Raw genomic sequence first — 17,500 nt, forward strand, 5'->3', positions numbered from 1 at the left:
GTGCTACTGAGGAGTTGGTTTTAATTTTTATTAGATTTTTATGTTGAACTCCTCTTGTTTTATTTCTTTAAATAGTTTAGGTGGTCGGGGGACAGACACAGTCTCTATGGGGTTTTGGGTGGGTGACTGTTCTAAAGAAAGAGCAGAGAAGTGTGTAAGACAGCAGCTCTGCTTCCTGGTCCCAACTCTGGACTGTCAAGTTTTAGAGATAAACTACGCCATATTCCTAGATAAGAGAGCCGCTCCATCCAAAGTGGGATGAATGCCGTCTCTCCCAATCAGACCAGGTTTTCCCCAAAAGGCTTCCAGTTATCAATGAAGCCCACATCGTTTGCTGGACACCACCTCGACAGCCAGCGGTGGAATGACGACATGTGGCTATACATGTCATCACTGGTCACATTGGGCAGGGGTCCAGAAAACACCAGGGTCTCGACATTGTCTTAGAATAATTACACACCGACCCCCCATAAACTTTGGTGACCCCCCAATTGGCCAACGGGGTGTCGTTACACCGCCGTGGAAAACAATCTTATTTTATTTATTTTATTTTTATTTAATTAATATTTTTATATTTTAAATCGACCCCTCCCCCCCCGGCCGCAAAAAAAAAAATAAACAACGCCGGCGGCTTCGCTAATTTCCGTTTTTTAAGAAGGAAGTTGCCAAAAACAAAGGTTGGGCCCTCACGGGGGTATTGGAAGAGTGGGGAAAAAAAAGGAGAAGGGAAGTGGTTGGGGTGGGGGCTGGGGGGGCTGCCCTCCTCTTCTCTCCCCCCGGAACACCCCCCCCACCTCCCTGGCCCGCACGGGAAAACCGGAGGAACTACCGGAGGAACTACCGGGGTTACAGAGCTAACAATCTTCTTTATGGGGTGGTGGATCATCATGGTCATAAGTATTTTGCAGTGGAATGCAACCGTAGCACGTCCAATCCAAAATCACACTGTGATCATGGTCATAAGTATTTTGCAGTGGAATGCAAGAAGTCTTATAGCTAATGGGCAAGAGCTTAAGAAGTTTATTTCAGGTCTACAGGATAAACCCAGTATAATTTCTGTTCAAGAAACATGGCTGAGAGCACAATGGGATTTCATAATACAAGGATATATATATATATAGCTATAAGGAATGACAGGAAGATGGGGAAAGGTGGTGGGGTGGCCATTTTTGTTAGAAATGGAACAAGGTTCAATACTGTTCAGTTAGGGAGAGAATGTGAGTCCATAACAATAAAGATTTGGACAGGCAAATATGAGCTAGCAATAATTAATTACTATAATCCATGCAACAAATTAAGTGTAGATATATTGAATATGGTGTTGGGGGAAGTAGTGTGGTGCAGAGATTTTAATGCACATAGCACTCTATGGGGGAGTGAGAGAACTGATGCAAATGGCTCAATAGTATGATGTCAAATAAAATAGCAGGCATCACTGCTTGGGAAGTGATAAATAAAACATTAATGGGTAGTGACCACTATCCAATTGGTATTAAGATTGGAGTAGAGTTGCAACGGGAGGAAGACAAGAGATTGCCAAGATGGAAAATTGATAAAGCTAATTGGGGACTCTTTCAAGAACTGAGTAGAAACAGATTTGAACAATTACATAAAGAGGAATGGGCAGATGTGGATGAGTTGAATAAGGAAGCAGTAACAGCTGTAATAAAATCAGAAAATGAGTCGATACCAAAAGCATCAGGGTGCAGAAACAAAAAGAATATGCTGTGGTGGGATGAAACTGCAGACAAGCAATTAGAGTACGGAATAGGGCAAACATCATTCGATGGAGTCATTAGTTCAGTATAAAAGGTTGCAAGCAGTGGTTAGAAGGACGGTTAGAGCAGCTAAGCGTGTATGCTGGAGACAATATTGTAGTGAGATAGGGCGGGAGGTACAGTTGTCAGATGTTTGGGGAATGATCAGGAAAATGAGTGGAATAAGAAGGAATATAACAATCCCAATACTAACAAGTAACAGTAGAACAGCAATTAGTGGGTTAGAAAAGGCGATGCTATTGGCTGAAAAACTAATTAAAGTTCATAGTTCAGAAAATCTTTCAGCAGAGGCTAAGCAGCAAAGGAGTACTATGCTGGCACAAAATACATGGATTAACAAGAAAAAACTAACAACGGAAGAGAATCTGGATCTTCCATTCAGTATGTATAAGTTAAGGAGGGCCATCCCCAGCGCCCGGCAGCCAGTGCCAGGGATAGATAACATGGATGACAGGTCACTAGAGGTTATATTGAAATTAATTAACAGAGTATGGGATTTAGGGGAGATTCCAGCTGCATGGAAGCACTCGGTTATAGTGCCAATTTTAAAACCAGGTAAAGTTGCATCAGACCCCTCAAACTACAGACCAATTGCTCTTACATCGCAATTAGGGAAAACTATGGAAAAGATGGTAACAGAGAGGTTGATGCATTTCATAGAAAGTAGAGATTTATTTTCTTCATGTCAGAGTGGGTTTGTTTCGAAAAGGGAGAAATACAATGGACTCAGTATTGTGCTTAGAATCAGAAATTAGGAAAGCACAGACAAATAAAGAGATAGTGGTTGCTGTGTTTTTGACAAAGAGAAAGTGACATGTTGTGGAAAGAAGGCCTGCTAATCAAACTGTTGGGAGTGGGAGGGAAGATATATAACTGGGTGTTGGGCTTCCTGTTTGCAGTCCAATACTCTTTAACTGTATGATTAATGACATCTTTGAGGAGGTGGGGGGAGGAATAAGTAAATCATTATTTGCTGATGATGGGGCATTATGGGTAAGGGGGAGGAATCAGAAATATCTGCAGAAGAAGATGCAGGCAGTGGTTGATACAGTGGAGAAGTGGGCAAATAGGCGGGGATTTAAGCTATCAGTTGCAAAAACACAGGTGATATGTTTTTTGCAAAACGACACAAAGCAGTATCAATAAAGTTATATGGTGAAACACTGGAACAAGTTAAAGTCATTTGTTTTTTGGGAGTGCTGTTTGATGAAAAGCTTACCTGGAGGCAGCACATTGAGAAGACAAAAGATAAGTGTAAAAGTGTTAATAACCTCCTGAGATGCTTATCAGGTCGTGATTGGGGTGCAACCAGGAAGTCTCTGTTAAATATATATAAAATCATGATGAGAGCCAGATTACATTATGGGAGTGTTGCATATATGTCAGCAGCAGAAAGTCACCTTAAGAAGCTGGATGTGGAGCAGGCTAAAGGACTCCATGTAGTGGGGCGTTAAAGACCTCTCCAGTTGCAGCTCTGCAAGTTGAGATAGGGGAAGAACCTCTGAGAATAAGAAGGACCAAGCTCATGTTGGCATACTGGGTGTATCTGCAGGGCCATAAAAGGTCTCATCCAGCAAAGGCCATACTAGAGGACTGCTCAGAGCATGACAAATCAAACTTCTGGAGCTTAGGCTGGCTTGCAAATGTAATAATAAATAATAATACATTTTATTTAGAAAGCGCTTTTCTGAATACTCAGAGACACTGTACAATATAATATAAGAAGAATACAAGAACATCGATCAGTAGAACAATATAAAACAGTCCATTACATACATTAAAAACACATTAGACTGAGCTAGATTTTAAAAGCCATTTTAAAAAGGTGTGTTTTTGTCAGTGATTTGAATGTTGGAGGGTCGGTACAGTCACGGATGGGTTTGGGGAGAGAGTTCCAGAGGGAGGGGGCAGCATCGGAGAACGCTCTGTCGCCCCAGGTTCGGTGCTTGGTCCTGGGTGGTGGAGTCAGAAGGTTTGCTTCAGATGAGCGGAGGCTGCGGGATGGATTGTGGCGATGGAGCAGGTCAGTGAGGTAGGAAGGGGCCTGGTTATGGAGGGCTTTGTGTGTAAGGAGGAGGATTTTGAACTGAATGCGCTGTGGAACTGGGAGCCAGTGGAGGTTCTGGAGGACGGGAGTGATGTAATCACAGGTGCTGGTGTGGGTGATCATACGTGCAGCGGAGTTTTGGATGTACTGTAGCTTATTCAGAGTTTTGGATGGTGTACCATAGAGGATGCTGTTGCAGTAGTTGATTCTGGAGGTGATGAAGGCGTGGATGAGGGTTTCAGCAGCAGAGAAGGAGAGTGATGGGCAAAGATGGGCAATGTTCTTGAGATGAAAGAAGGCAGTTCTGCTGATTTAGTTTATGTGATGTTCAAAGGAGAGGTTATTGTCAAAGATGACTCCGAGGTTGCGTCTGTGGGGGGATGGAAGGATGTGAACTTTAACTCTCCACCGGTCACCCGGCACAACAGCTCCTCATGAGCCCACTGCTGCTCAAACACATCTGTATTCCCTGTGACCCTGTGGAAGCAAAACTCCAGCCTCAGTCTGGCCTTCACATTGTACCTCCACAGGGTCACAGGGTCAAGGGTCGGCCCACCCTGCAGTCTGTCCCTACGAGTCAGGTATATCGACATTTTAGCCTCACCAATTAAAAAGTTTAGGAGTCGACACTTTACATTTTCTGTTTTTTAAAAAACAACTCCACAAATAAAAACAGGGGCAGTAAAAATAACACCAAATAGATTAAAAACACGAGTTAAAACGTTAAAAATGTCTGCCAATCTCCTGCACTCAGTAAAAACATGGAAAATGTTCTCAGTCAGTCCACAGAATGGGCACTCCTTTACAACACTGTGATTAAGAACAGATAAAAAGGCATTGGTGGCAATGGCACCATGTAAAATCCTCCACTGGAGATCTCCAGTTCTTTTTTTTAAAGGGAACATGGAAAATTTTCTCCGGGGGCCCCCCCCCCCCCCCCCCCCAATTTTTTTTCAGGAGGGGGCCGCTGAGCTCTGTGAAACCAGGTCAAAGTAGACCTCAGGATAAGGGTCTGTGGGGTCCGGCCCAACCCCCCCCCCCCCATTTTAGGAGAAAGAATTTCTTTCTTTCCCTCTGCCTCCTCCTCCAGAGCTCTTAGGCTCCTCTGCATCAGCCGGACAGAGCGCACCCCCAGCACAGAGCCCAGAGAGTGGACATCTTGAGCTCTGGTCCTGCTGCATCTATCAGTTGTTTGAGGCAGACAACTCTTGAGCTGCACAGCACCCCCCATCAGCCCAGGCACAGTGCTGCAGCACACGCCCATCTTTGCACACAGATTATAGGCTCCTTTAATAACCAGTGCAGAGAGTTACACTCCCCCCCCTTTTTAAATAAAAAAAAAAACAAAAAAAAAAAAAAAACCAAAAAAAATAGGAGGCAACCCACCTAACTTTAAGAATTTAAAATCAGTTAAAAACAGAGCAGCATCCAGCCCCAGGTTATTGACACGCCTAAGTATGAAGCTGGCCACCTTTCTCCACACCAGATCTTCAGGTCCAGTCAGATACTTTTGAATGAACTGGAGCCTGAAGGTGGCTGTCCTGCTAGCCAGGTGGACCAGGCCCTGGCCCCCTCATCTCTGGACAAAAACAGTACAGACTGTGGTATCCAGTGCAATTTGTTCCAGAAGAAATTGACAATCTTCACTTGAATCTGGGCAATGAGACCTGTTGGAGGGTCCAGACAGGCTAACCGGTGCCATAACATGGAGGCCACCAGGTTGTTTAAGATTAGGACCCTCCCTCTAAAAGATATTTGTGGGTGAAGCCACCTCCACTTAGCCAGTTTGTTATCCACTTTTTCTAAAATGTTTTCCCAGTTTTTCTTTCCATTGTCGCTGTTTCCGAGATAAATACCGAGATACTTTAAGCCTTCTCTTCTCCATATCAGGCTTTGAGGGAGAACAGGGAGGCCCTCCCGCCATTCACCAACAGCAAGAGCCTCGCTCTTCCTCCAGTTCACCCTCGCAGCCGACACAACAGAAAACTTCCCGATTACAGAATTTAAAACACACACATCCTGTTGATCTTTGATAAAAACAACGACATCGTCAGCATAAGCAGATAAAACAACACTACTGTTAAAACCAGGTAAAAACAGGCCTCTAACAGATGATCTTATCTTTTGTGTGAGACAGGTCACTGCTGTCAGACACACACCCTTCACTGTCACTGCTGTCAGATAGAGCTGCTCTGTTCTCTGCAGCACTCGGTTTACCGGCCAGACGTCCGGCTTTACCACCCACCTCCACGGTCAACATGCTTCTCCTCTTACTGCGCTGTTTAAGAGGAGCAGACCCCCACCCAGACTCACAGGCCTCCATCTCTTCAGCCTCAGCTACTGTGCTCCCCTCACTCAGCTCACCTGCTAATTTACCTGCTTCATCCAACTCACCTACAACCTCACGAGAAAGAGGAGAGAGAGGACAGAGAGAGAGAGAGAGAGGGACAGAGAGAGAGAGAGAGAGAGGACAGAGAGAGAGAGAGAGAGAGAGAGAGAGAGAAGGAGAGAGAGAGAGAGAGAGAGACAGAGGACAGAGGAGAGAGAGAGAGAGAGAGGGAGAGAGAGAGAGAGAGAGAGGACAGAGAGAGAGAGAGACAGAGGACAGAGAGAGAGAGAGAGAGAGAGAGAGGACAGAGAGAGAGAGACAGAGGACAGAGACAGAGAGAGAGAGAGGAGAGAGAGAGAGAGGACAGGACAGAGAGAGAGAGAGAGAGAGAGACAGAGAGGACAGAGAGAGAGAGGACAGAGAGAGAGAGAGAGAGAGAGAGAGGACAAATAAATGGAGGTATTAAATGCCACAACTGAGGACAAAAAAAAAAAAAAACAAACAAAAAACAAACAAAAACAAAAAAAAAAAAAAAAAAAAAAAAACTGTATATAATAATATAATGTTTATATCTTTGTTTTGATTTGATTGAATAGTTTTAAAAACTTTATGACAATAGCCATTTTAAATTTTTAGAGAGACAGACGAGACAGAGAGAGAGAGAGACAGACAGACAGACAGACAGACAGACAGACAGAAGAGAGAAGAAGAGAGAGAGAGAAAAGAGAGAGAGAGAGAGAGACAGAAGACAGACAGACAGAGAGAAATGTAGGAACAGTTACAGGAGACAGCATTAGGAGGTCTGTCTACCACTCCAGTCCGGTAGGTGGCGGCAATGCCCCTATGAGCCAATCAAATATAAAGGAAGAAGAAGAAGAAGTTGCCTTCCGGCCCGCTGGGGGCGCTGCCGCTGCGCTCCCTGCACCGGAAACACAAGAAGAAGAAGGAAGTCAAACACGTGTGTTGCTCTCAGCGCGGTGTGCTGATCGAACAGGAGTCAATCACAACTCAACGGGTATCGATTAGTAATTCAGTTCGATCAGAAATGACGAAGACAAAGAAGGAGAAGGTTTCTGCGGACGTGGAGGAAGCCACCGAGGGGGGGGCCACCGAGGGGGGGGCCGAGAGGTCGTACCAGGACTTGGTCTCCAACGTGAACCCGATCTCTCAGCCGCTGGCCTCCAAGAGACTCAGCAAGAAACTCTACAAATGCGTGAAAAAGGGTGAAGACCGCCGCACCAAACTCCATTCAAATTATCAGCGATTTAACGAAGTCAGTTAACGAGAGAGTGGATCGATTATTGTGATCAGTTCAGCTGCAGATCGATATTAAATAACGTGTGTGATTGAATTCACTCTGTAGTGTTAAAGTTAAAGAACTGCGTTTAAAAAAGGATGAATGTAACGCATCGTGTGTGTCAGCAGATATTCCCGATATATAAATATATATATTAATATATAATCAATAAATGAGATCTTATATGAATCGATAAGCTCTTGTGATTAATTCGGCCTCATTGTATCATAGAAACGTCTGTTGTTGTTGTTGTTGTTGTTGTTGCTGAATTCACGATGAATCAACATGTTGATCTAAAAATGAGTGTTTTTTAAATGGAGTCTGGTTTTTTGTGTCCAGCTGCCAAAGTGAAGAACATCCGCCGAGGAGTGAAAGAAGTCCAGAAGTTCATCAACAAAGGAGAGAAAGGGTGAGTCGGCCATGTTTTTAACCTCAGTGTGATGTAAACAAACCTTCAATAAACCTGAATGATGTTGATGTTTGTTTGTTTGTTTGTTTGTTTGTTTGTTTGTGTGTCTGCAGGATCGTGGTTCTGGCCGGTGACACGCTGCCCATCGACGTCTACTGCCACCTGCCGGTAATGTGTGAGGACCGGAGCCTGCCGTACGCCTACATCCCGTCTAAAGTGGTGAGTGTGCGGCGCGGTCAGCGGGCGGCGGCGGTCCGGGCGCAGTGTCAGCGCTCGTCAGAGACACAAGTTAACATTAAAGCGTTTCCCGCTCTGGTTTCAGGATCTGGGTTCGTCTGCCGGCTCCAAGAGGCCGACCTGCGTGATCCTGATCAAACCCCACCAGGACTACCAGGAGGCGTACGACGAGTGCGCCCAGGAGGTCTCGGGTCTGCCCAAACCGCTGTGAGAGCGCCGCCGACCGATCGGCGAGCAGCTCTCAGGATAAAGAACTCTTTAAAGGATGTTTGTGCCTCTTCGCAGCAGGCTAGCAGTTTCCACCCGCTCCCAGTCTTTGTGCTAAGCTAGGCTAACTCTGTCCTGGACGTCAGTGTTTTTGTTCCCAGCAGAGTTTAAATAAAGATTGGGTCGTATTTCAGTAACAGTGAGGTCTTTCTGTTGTGCAGGCGATTGATCGGATTGATCGGACTATCAGACTGATTGATCAGACTGATCGGACTGATTGATCGGACTGATTGATCGGACTGATCGCACTGATTGATCGGACAGCTGGAGGTTCTCAGTTCTAATATTTCCTGTTCGATCAGTTTCCATTAACAGTTTTGTTATTTTTTGGAGTTGAATATTTGTTTTTGTGTTTTCTAATTAAAGTAAAAGTAAACAAACTCTGCGTCGTCGTTTTCTCTCTCCAACATCACACTGACTTTAAAGGATCCTCCGTTAGCTCCTCGCTCGGACTCACAGAGAGACAAACTATTAAATTAAATCAGGAGAATAAGATTATTTATAATCTTATTATTCTATTATTCTACAATATATTCCTTTATTTTACAGTAATATTAGGACTGTATGCTGTTAATGTGCGTATAAAGTACATTAATGTGTTTTACAGTTTTTACATTAATATCAGTTTTACTCAAAGATTTCCCTTCGTCCTGGAAAACCTGGAATTTGATTAAAATGAGCAAATATCCTGGAAATAATCTGTTGTCCTGGAACATTTTAGAGTTTAGTGTGAAAGGACAGTCGATGAAATCTGATGCTGTCGATGTTTTCAGGTATTTTTTGCAATAAACTCGCAGGAGAAATTATTATTAATATAAATTATGAATTTAAATCATTAATATTATTTTCTACATAATTCAGTAATAACTGAAGGCAGCTTGTTCCAGTGAGAATAAACTCAGTATTTTAGTGGATCAGATCAATAAACCTGTAAAATAAAGTTTTATCTTCCTGGATGATAAAAATTAATAAAACATTTGTTTTTAATTTTATTCTTATTTAGATTTTAGTCTTTATATATTGTTCTTATATTTAATTTCTTCCTTCCCTCAGTGAGTGTCTGTAGTTCTACCTACTCATTATAACAGAATAAATCTGTTATAATGAAAATGATTCTAATTATTAGTATTAAAGGAACATCTTATCTTATTCTGCTGCAGTTCGATGTTTCAGCCACACGGTGGCAGCGTTGTTTCATCTTCTGAAGCTGAACTTCCACCAGTGACCACAGGGTGGCAGCACTGTGCAGCTCAGCATCAACCAGAGCTGCTGTTCATCAGGTCAATACTGAGCTTTAATGAACACACTAATGAATCCTGTTTTATGTTCATTAAAGGACAGAAATCTTTTTTATTTATTCATAGTTAAAAACAGTAAAATGTTTTATTACACATCCTTTATTTTATATTTATTAGAGACGTGTGAACTGAACTTTGAGCTGACGTGTGAACGGCACCGCAACCGTCCGAGATGTTCCTCCGAGAGCAGAAAATCTGATTTTATGAGACGAATGATTCAGAATTTGTCGGAGACGTTTCACAGAGTCAATAAAGTTCTTAAAACTCAACAATGTTTTCTAAAGAGAGTCTGATACTGTGTGACTGATTTGTGTGCTCATATATCACCTCATTTATTAAACAAACTAAACATTATAATCTCTTATAAATACCATCATTTAACATTATTAGTATAAATATAAAAACCTTCACAATGAGCTATAAATCCAGGTGAACTCTGCTATAATACAATAATCAGACTTACATTTACAGCAGAGTGCTGTTATTATTGGATTGTTATTATTTTAATGTGAATGTTAAAAGTTATAGAAGTGTAATAAAAGTCATTATCTGTGAGATTACAGTAATTATTGCTGTTTACACTGATAACAACTGTATTTGGACAGTTTACCTTATACACTGATAAACAACATTTATTCAACTTCCATCATTATACAACATATCTGTCAGTTAACTAACTAATACATTAAAGTTACACAATACTTTTTACTGTTAATGTCACTAATTTTACATCATTTTATAAACATATTAACAGTATTAAACTTTAACAGTTTAATACTGTTCAATTCAATTCAATTTTATTTGTATAGCCCCAATTCATAACAGAAGTTATCTCAGGACACTTTTCAAATAGAGCAGGTCTAGACCGAACTCTTTATAACATTAGTTACAGAGACCCAACAGTACCACCATGAGCAAGCACTTGGAGACAAGGGCAAGGAAACACTGCCTGTTAAAAGGCAGAAACCTAGGACAGATCCTTCGGCTCTAGGTGGGTGGTCGTCTGTCTCGACCAGTTGGGGTGAGAGAGAGAGAGAGAGAGAGAGACAGACAGAGAGACAGACAAACAGGTGCACAGCAACAACAACTGTTAAATAAACAGTGAATATAAATTATAGATTAGCAAATATATATTTAACTTTTTATGTGAAAAAAAGGAAACATTTCTTTTAAATAAGCAGTAATTTTATGATTTTATTAATATTTATAGTTAAAGATTGATCACATTATTTTACATCCTGTAAATTCACATGATATTTTTGTAATTATATTAAAAATAAGCTAAACAAGAAAACTCCGTAAACCCACAGATTAAAGTCTGCACATGGTGTTTTATTTTGAAAATTGACCAGATTCTCTATGTCGATCGGTTCTGTGCTGCTCTTCATCTTCTAACAGCAGAACGCCACCGTGCCCGGTGGATTTTGGTGGTAAGGATTGACCCGAACACCAACGACCTCGCTTCCTTCTCCCCTCTGCTGAGAGTTGCACATGCCCAGTACCGATCGGGTCAGTTGGGTGGCGTCAGAGGATGTAGGGGCGACTCCAAACTGTGGGTTGTTCTTCGAGCGAGGCAGATAAAACGTTGTGCACGGTAGATTTTGGCCATCAGGGTCAACTCGAGGAATAACGAGAAGAGTTTCCAGGACTTCTTCAAGAAGATTCAAAGATCCTTAAAGTGTTTCCAGGAGTCTGAGGGACGTTTCAGGGGCTCTTACGGAAGTTCAATGAGTCTGAAAGTGTCTGAAAGTGTCTGAAAGTGTCTCATAGTGTCCCAAATTGTCTCAAAGTGTCTCATAGTGTACGAGAGTGTCCGAGAGTGTCTCAAAGTGTCCGACAGTGTCTCAAAGTGTGCAGAGATACTTGCGGAGGATTAAGAGAGTCCTTAAAGGGGTTTCAGGAGCTTTTTGTGGTCATTAAACTCAAAGTGCTTCTACCCCAAAGAGACCAGAAAGATCCCCCTCTGGTTGCCCTTTGACACCTGAACCTAACTGTGGGTGTTCAGGATGTCTTCAAGCAGCATTGTTGGAGTTCGGGGGGGGCACTGATATCTGGGTACTAGATCTTAAATAAAAGTCTGCAACATGACAAATAAAATGTGTTTATGAACTGTCAGAGCAGGTGGAGTGAAGGAAGCTTTCAGCCCGAGGACATAAAAAGAGGAAGAAAGAGGAGTTTTTTTCTAACAGGTTTGAACCGATCGTAGATTCTTCCTCCTCCGTCGGTCCTGTTCAGACTTGTCATCGTAATCTGTGATGTTTATAAACTCCTGTGAACACTGAGCCCGAGGCAACAGAAACTTTCCACTGCTGACACAGACAGACGGGTAGGGAGAGGGTAAAGGACCCAGGAGAGAAAGTCCAGGAGGAGGTTTTGTTGGTGCTCTGAATACTAACTGTTCATATATTTCATATATTTAATATATTTCAGGGTCTTTTAAGGATTTTAGCACTTCAGAAGCTGTTTCAGTTACATGAGGGGGTCTGAGGTTTAAGGCCCCAAGAGTCCTTGATCAGGATTTATTAAATATGATCCAATGTTGAACCTTGAACGGGTTCTGAAAAGCCCTGAAGAAGGTCTCAGGTGGAGGGGGGGATTTGGCTCTAGAGGGCTTTGGGGGCTTTTTAAGGGTTTCCACTAGTTTTGGGAGTTTGGTTCCACAAATCTAAGTATTTCCAGGAAAGGTTAGGGTTAGACTTTGAGGTTTTGGGTCCATTTGTCACTTAATCAGACTTTCAAATGTCCTTGCAAAGATAAAAGAGGTCATTAAAGAGGTCCCAAGGGTCCTGGATGACGTTCTGGAGGACCTTAAGGTGGTTCAGTTGTGGTTCTAGGGGCTCTTGAAGGCAAGGGTTTTCTTTTAAGGGGTTCAAGTAGTCCTTACACAGAGGGGGTTTGAGGGGGTTTAATGGAGACTTCATGGGTCGTTCTAGATTCCTTGAAAAGGTTCTACGAGAGACCTTTTACATGTTTTTGCACTGGAAGAAGCTGAAGAGGTCACAGAGATTTGTGTCGTTACGGGTCTTTAACAGGATGAGGAGGTTCTTTTAGGTTCAACCAGTCCTTCGGTTGATCCCAGCAACTTTTAATGGGGAGGATTATCCCGAGTCTTTAAGGGGGTGTCAGTGTTTCAGGGATCCAAAGGTCTTTAGAGTTCTTTAAAAGGTTTCTATGGAGCTTGAGGTGCTGGAAGAGGTCCTTGGTGGTACAGCTGTGTGTCTTAAGCACAGCGGGCCGCCGTCTGTGTTCTGCAGGATAAAGATTAAAGATAAAGATTCTGATTTGAGCTCATTAACAGGTGAGTTTCTGCCCTCATGGTCTCACCTGAGCAGACGAGTAGAGACGTCCTTTAACGGACGCGACAGGAAGCATACGGGTCGTCTGCAGCAGAGCTGTCAGGATACCTGCATGACGAGTTCCAGTTCACCTCCAACAGCGCCTTCAAAAATCCACCTTAAGAGACAGTTCGTCACTGATTGATGTTAGAGGAATGCTCTCCTCTGATTGGCTGAACACACAGACACACACACGTTATGCAAATATGAGTCAGCCCGCCATCAGCGTGGCGGTTTGCAGGTCGACCACACACACTGCTGACGTGCCCTTGAGCCTCAGAGGAACCTGAAGGAGGATTACACTCATCAAAACCATCAGATAATTAAAGTTAGCTTTAGCCCCTGTTAGCTTTAGCCCCTGTTAGCTTTAGCCCCTGTTAGCTCTAGCCTCAGTCCGTTAGCGTGCTATGATACGTTTTTATCTCAGTGTGGTTTTTCACTGTTTGCTTTATTAGCTCGTGTTTCTTTATTGACTTTATTCTACATTTGTTCAGCTGGAACCGATTTATTATTTTATTATTGACAGTTTTGTGTTGAATCTTCAGTAATTAACTGCTGACATATTTATTATGAAACCGTCCGTCTGTCGACACGTGAGGCGTTTAAAGCCACAGAAACTGCCCCGTTGTTTTGAGTTCGAGGGATGAAGGTGGAAAAGTTCTTATAGGGGCGACTGGTGGGAGACATGCTGAGACAGGACGCTGCACAACACACACACACACACACACACACTCACACACACACACTCACACACACACACACACACACTCACACACACACAGACACACACATACACACACACACACACAGGTAAGTGCAATCATACGTTATGGCAGTTATGGTGGTTACCATGGTAACGGTAATAATAAGGGACCCGGACTTACAGATCAGTTCTTTACTGATGAAGTTTAATGTTAATCTGAAGTTTACGTTACAGGATAAAAGGTTTATTATTATTATTATTATTATTATTATTATTATTATTATATAGAATTATTAGATCAAAAGTTTAAATTATGGGATGAAAACTTTTTTGTTAATGTTATCGCTAACAAAATCCACCCCGAGCAAATCTTAGCTTCCCCAGCTAACGTGATATTAATTTCTGTATTTTAACCAACAATCAACAAACAGTTTTTGTTAGTAATAAATATAAATTGTAAAATCATGAATTATGTGTTAATCTCTGTAAACAGTAAAATATATAAAATAATAAATGAAAAGGTGATAATAATAAATAATAAAATATCTACGTGGTTTGTCATATTTATAATTTTTAATGTCTTAATTTAGATGTTTTATTTTATCTCATAATAATTATAATTATGTTTGGATCAGAAGCAGGTAGCTTTTTACTTTAGAACAATCATATAAAGTGACACACAGAGAGCAGAGCCTCTTCTCAAGTCTCCAAAACTCTAAACACATTTTCTGCTTTACTTTACTTTTTAAATGCTCTGATGGTTCTCTGCATAACAACAATCTGACATAAAGTCACATGTTCACATTTCAAAACTCTGCCATTCAAAATGACACTACATGAGCTGATTGGTCAATATATGATCCACCTGGTCAAACACCTCAATGGTTCATTGTTACCTTCAATCAGGAAGGAAGAACTAGAAAAACACACCAGGTGAGAACATTTTATTTACAACAACAATGGAAGACGTTGCAGAGAGAGGAAGAGGAAGAGGGAGGGTGAGAATGAGAGATGGAGGAAGAGTGAGAGGTAGGGGTAGAGCTGGTAGAGTAACCTTAGTTGATCATGTGATCAACCATGGGCTGACAATGTGAGAGGCTGGACAGAGAGTGCTGTCGCCTCTGTCATCCGCACATTTAGACTGGAGTACAGGTACGTAGTACACCCTGTGTCACAGGGCATCAGTTGGGTGACACCTGTTTACTTCATGAATGGCTGATGTCATACAGTGACTGTACAGTTTACTGTGGGGGAAATATCTTTAGGCTGCATTGTCCAAGCCCTATATTTTATATCTATAAGGACTGAGAGACCATGGTGGAGGGAGGGGCCAAATGTTCACCGGGGTTCAGGAAGCTGCCATTGGAAACTTGGTTTTGGAAAATAATGAAATCAGATTACGAGAAATTCAAACCACATCATCCAAGACAACACCATAGTCAACAACATTCAACGAGTCAGTCCGTCCACATCAGCCCGCATTCCCAAGTGAAACTAAATCAGAATGAAACAACTTTATAAGGAGTCAAAGACACAAAGAGCTCAGACGAACATAATGTGGATGTAAGTACAATATTAACTGCAGTACACTACAGGCAGCACTGTTTCCCAGTGTACTGGATAACACTATATTGACTGATTTTTGTTCTTTGTTTTCTGGGAGTACTCAGTTCCTCTTTATAGATGAGGCTGGGTTCAACCTAGCAAACACCAGAAGAAGGGGAAGAAACGTCACAGAGCCATTGTAGATGTTCCTGGCCAGCGTGGTGGGAACATCACAATGTACGCTAACCTTGGACCATACAACACAGCCCATATTCTCACATTTCTGGACCGACTCCTCAACATCTCTCGCATTGCAACCACAATAGAACTGGACATTACACACCCACTCAACCAATATCTCACCCCACTGCCTTTTGGACCGAGGTACCGAACATTGAGGTGCAAGAAGGCTCGCTATGGAAAAAGCCTGATCCCTTCAGCTATTGCTGCTTTAACCCCATAATGTCTTGCAATTTCAATGTTCTTTATGTCATAAATATTTTTTATCTAATTTCACCGAAATACCATGGCATGGGAGCTCCACATAAAATCAATTTGGACCACTTTCACAGAATTTTGGGTGTTTGATTGAACTTTAGAACACTTGTGTTCTTCCCTACCGTAATTTGACCCCAGAAGGGCCATTGGGTTACACTGTGCAAACACACACACACACCGCATATAACGCACACATACACACATATAACACACACACACACACACACACACACACACACACACACACCACAAATACAGACACACACACCCCGAAGGACAACAGGTGTCATTATTTGTCACCATTGAAAAAAATGACATGCTTTCAAAACAATGTCCTAACTAAACTTTGACTGTGATAATCAATCAACATATATTCATATTATATTAACTATAGTCAAAATGATTCAGATTTTTAGATTTTTTTAAAACAAGAAAATGTGATATAATTTCACATAAATGAGGTTTACTGACACTAAATTATAGAAATTTGGGTCAAGCTTGGTGTTAATGAGTTGGTATTGAGTTGACTAATAAGGTGAAACACAGTATTGGATCATAATTCATACCCTATGTTTTCTAAACAAGTCAAACCAGACTGGGGTCAAATTCATGATGGAGGAACATACTGCATAGTCAATGGCAAGGTATTATGAGGGTTAAACAAAGGGGCGCGCTGAGTGTGTAACCTGTCATGTATTATTTATTTGATTGTTTGTTCTGTAGATAAGTTAATTGTGGATAGCGTGTTTCTTTGTTGAGTGTATGGTGTTGCCTGCAGGTGCAGTGATGTTAACATGAATTTCCCCCTTTGAGGACAATACATTGAATTGATTGAATTGAACATTCTCATACCACCAGAGCGTATGAATGATGCAGACTTTCAAAGAAACCGATACATTATTATAGATAGTATGGGACAACGTGAGCTTTCATCGTGCAGCCCCAGTCCAAAACTGGTTTGCTGACCATCTACCATACTCTCCATTTCTGAACCCATAGAAGAGTTGTTTTCGGCAGCGGTGGAGGGTATACGACCGGCAGCCCTTTGTGTGCACGCCTCTTGTGCAGGCTATGGAAGAGGCATCTGATGAAATTGATGTGGGTGCAATTCAGGGATGGATAAGGCCAGGGGTGGTCCTAGACCATTTGGTGCCCTAGGCGAGCTTCACTTCCCCACGAGAAAAGAATTGCACGTTTATTTTAACAATGATAATACAAACAATATAACAATATGCAAAAGAATAAACCTGTTCAATGATAATACACAAAAAATAAACTTTTAAACATATGTTTAACAGTAGTGCAACATCTGAGAGCAGAAAGTGCACACTAAAGAATCAAAACAAAAAATTAAACTACCAATAAATCACTCACTCATTCCCTACCAGTCACTACATAGAGAGTCCAACACAGTGGACTATATAGGGAGGAGTGAGTGATACAGGACACAGCCTCAGTCCCATATTCTCACAGCTCTATGTGCACAGCTCTCTGTGTAAACATACTCTACCTGTATATATCATTTATATAATATATAATAGATACTTATCTGTGTTCATCAGTGTATATGCTCATCTTTATCACCTCGCTCTATAAAGTCCACATGTTGATATCCTCATCTGCACATGAGGCACTGACTCACTCAGCACTAGTCTGCTCTCTGGTTGGATGTAAAACTGTATTTCACGGGACTTGAACTTCACAGTAAAGTTAAAACTAATCCAAAACTGAATCTAATCTAATGTTGCTATATGGAC

At 41.9% G+C, this 17,500-nt stretch overlaps 1 protein-coding gene across 1 annotated transcript; it reads left to right on the forward strand.

The window, feature by feature from the left end:
* Positions 1–7,071: 7,071 nt before the first annotated feature.
* Positions 7,072–8,744, forward strand: nhp2 (NHP2 ribonucleoprotein homolog (yeast)). The gene is made up of 4 exons (XM_051394857.1): positions 7,072–7,377; positions 7,791–7,860; positions 7,974–8,079; positions 8,183–8,744. The coding sequence occupies exons 1-4, from the start codon at positions 7,200–7,202 to the stop codon at positions 8,306–8,308; spliced, it is 480 nt and encodes a 159-aa protein (XP_051250817.1). The 5' UTR covers positions 7,072–7,199; the 3' UTR covers positions 8,309–8,744.
* The last annotated feature ends 8,756 nt before the right edge of the window (positions 8,745–17,500 follow it).

This window comes from Dicentrarchus labrax, unplaced genomic scaffold, assembly GCF_905237075.1.
Source record: "Dicentrarchus labrax unplaced genomic scaffold, dlabrax2021, whole genome shotgun sequence".
Lineage (NCBI taxonomy): Eukaryota > Metazoa > Chordata > Actinopteri > Moronidae > Dicentrarchus > Dicentrarchus labrax.

What these genes read in the sequence shown, in the direction of transcription:
- nhp2 (XM_051394857.1), top strand. Translation starts at nt 7,200, where the DNA reads ATGACGAAGACAAAGAAGGAGAAGGTTTCTGCGGACGTGGAGGAAGCC. An exon ending in CTACAAATGCGTGAAAAAGG is followed by an intron (nt 7,378 to 7,790) that starts GTGAAGACCGCC and finishes TTTTGTGTCCAG; the next exon opens with CTGCCAAAGTGAAGAACATC. An exon ending in ATCAACAAAGGAGAGAAAGG is followed by an intron (nt 7,861 to 7,973) that starts GTGAGTCGGCCA and finishes GTGTGTCTGCAG; the next exon opens with GATCGTGGTTCTGGCCGGTG.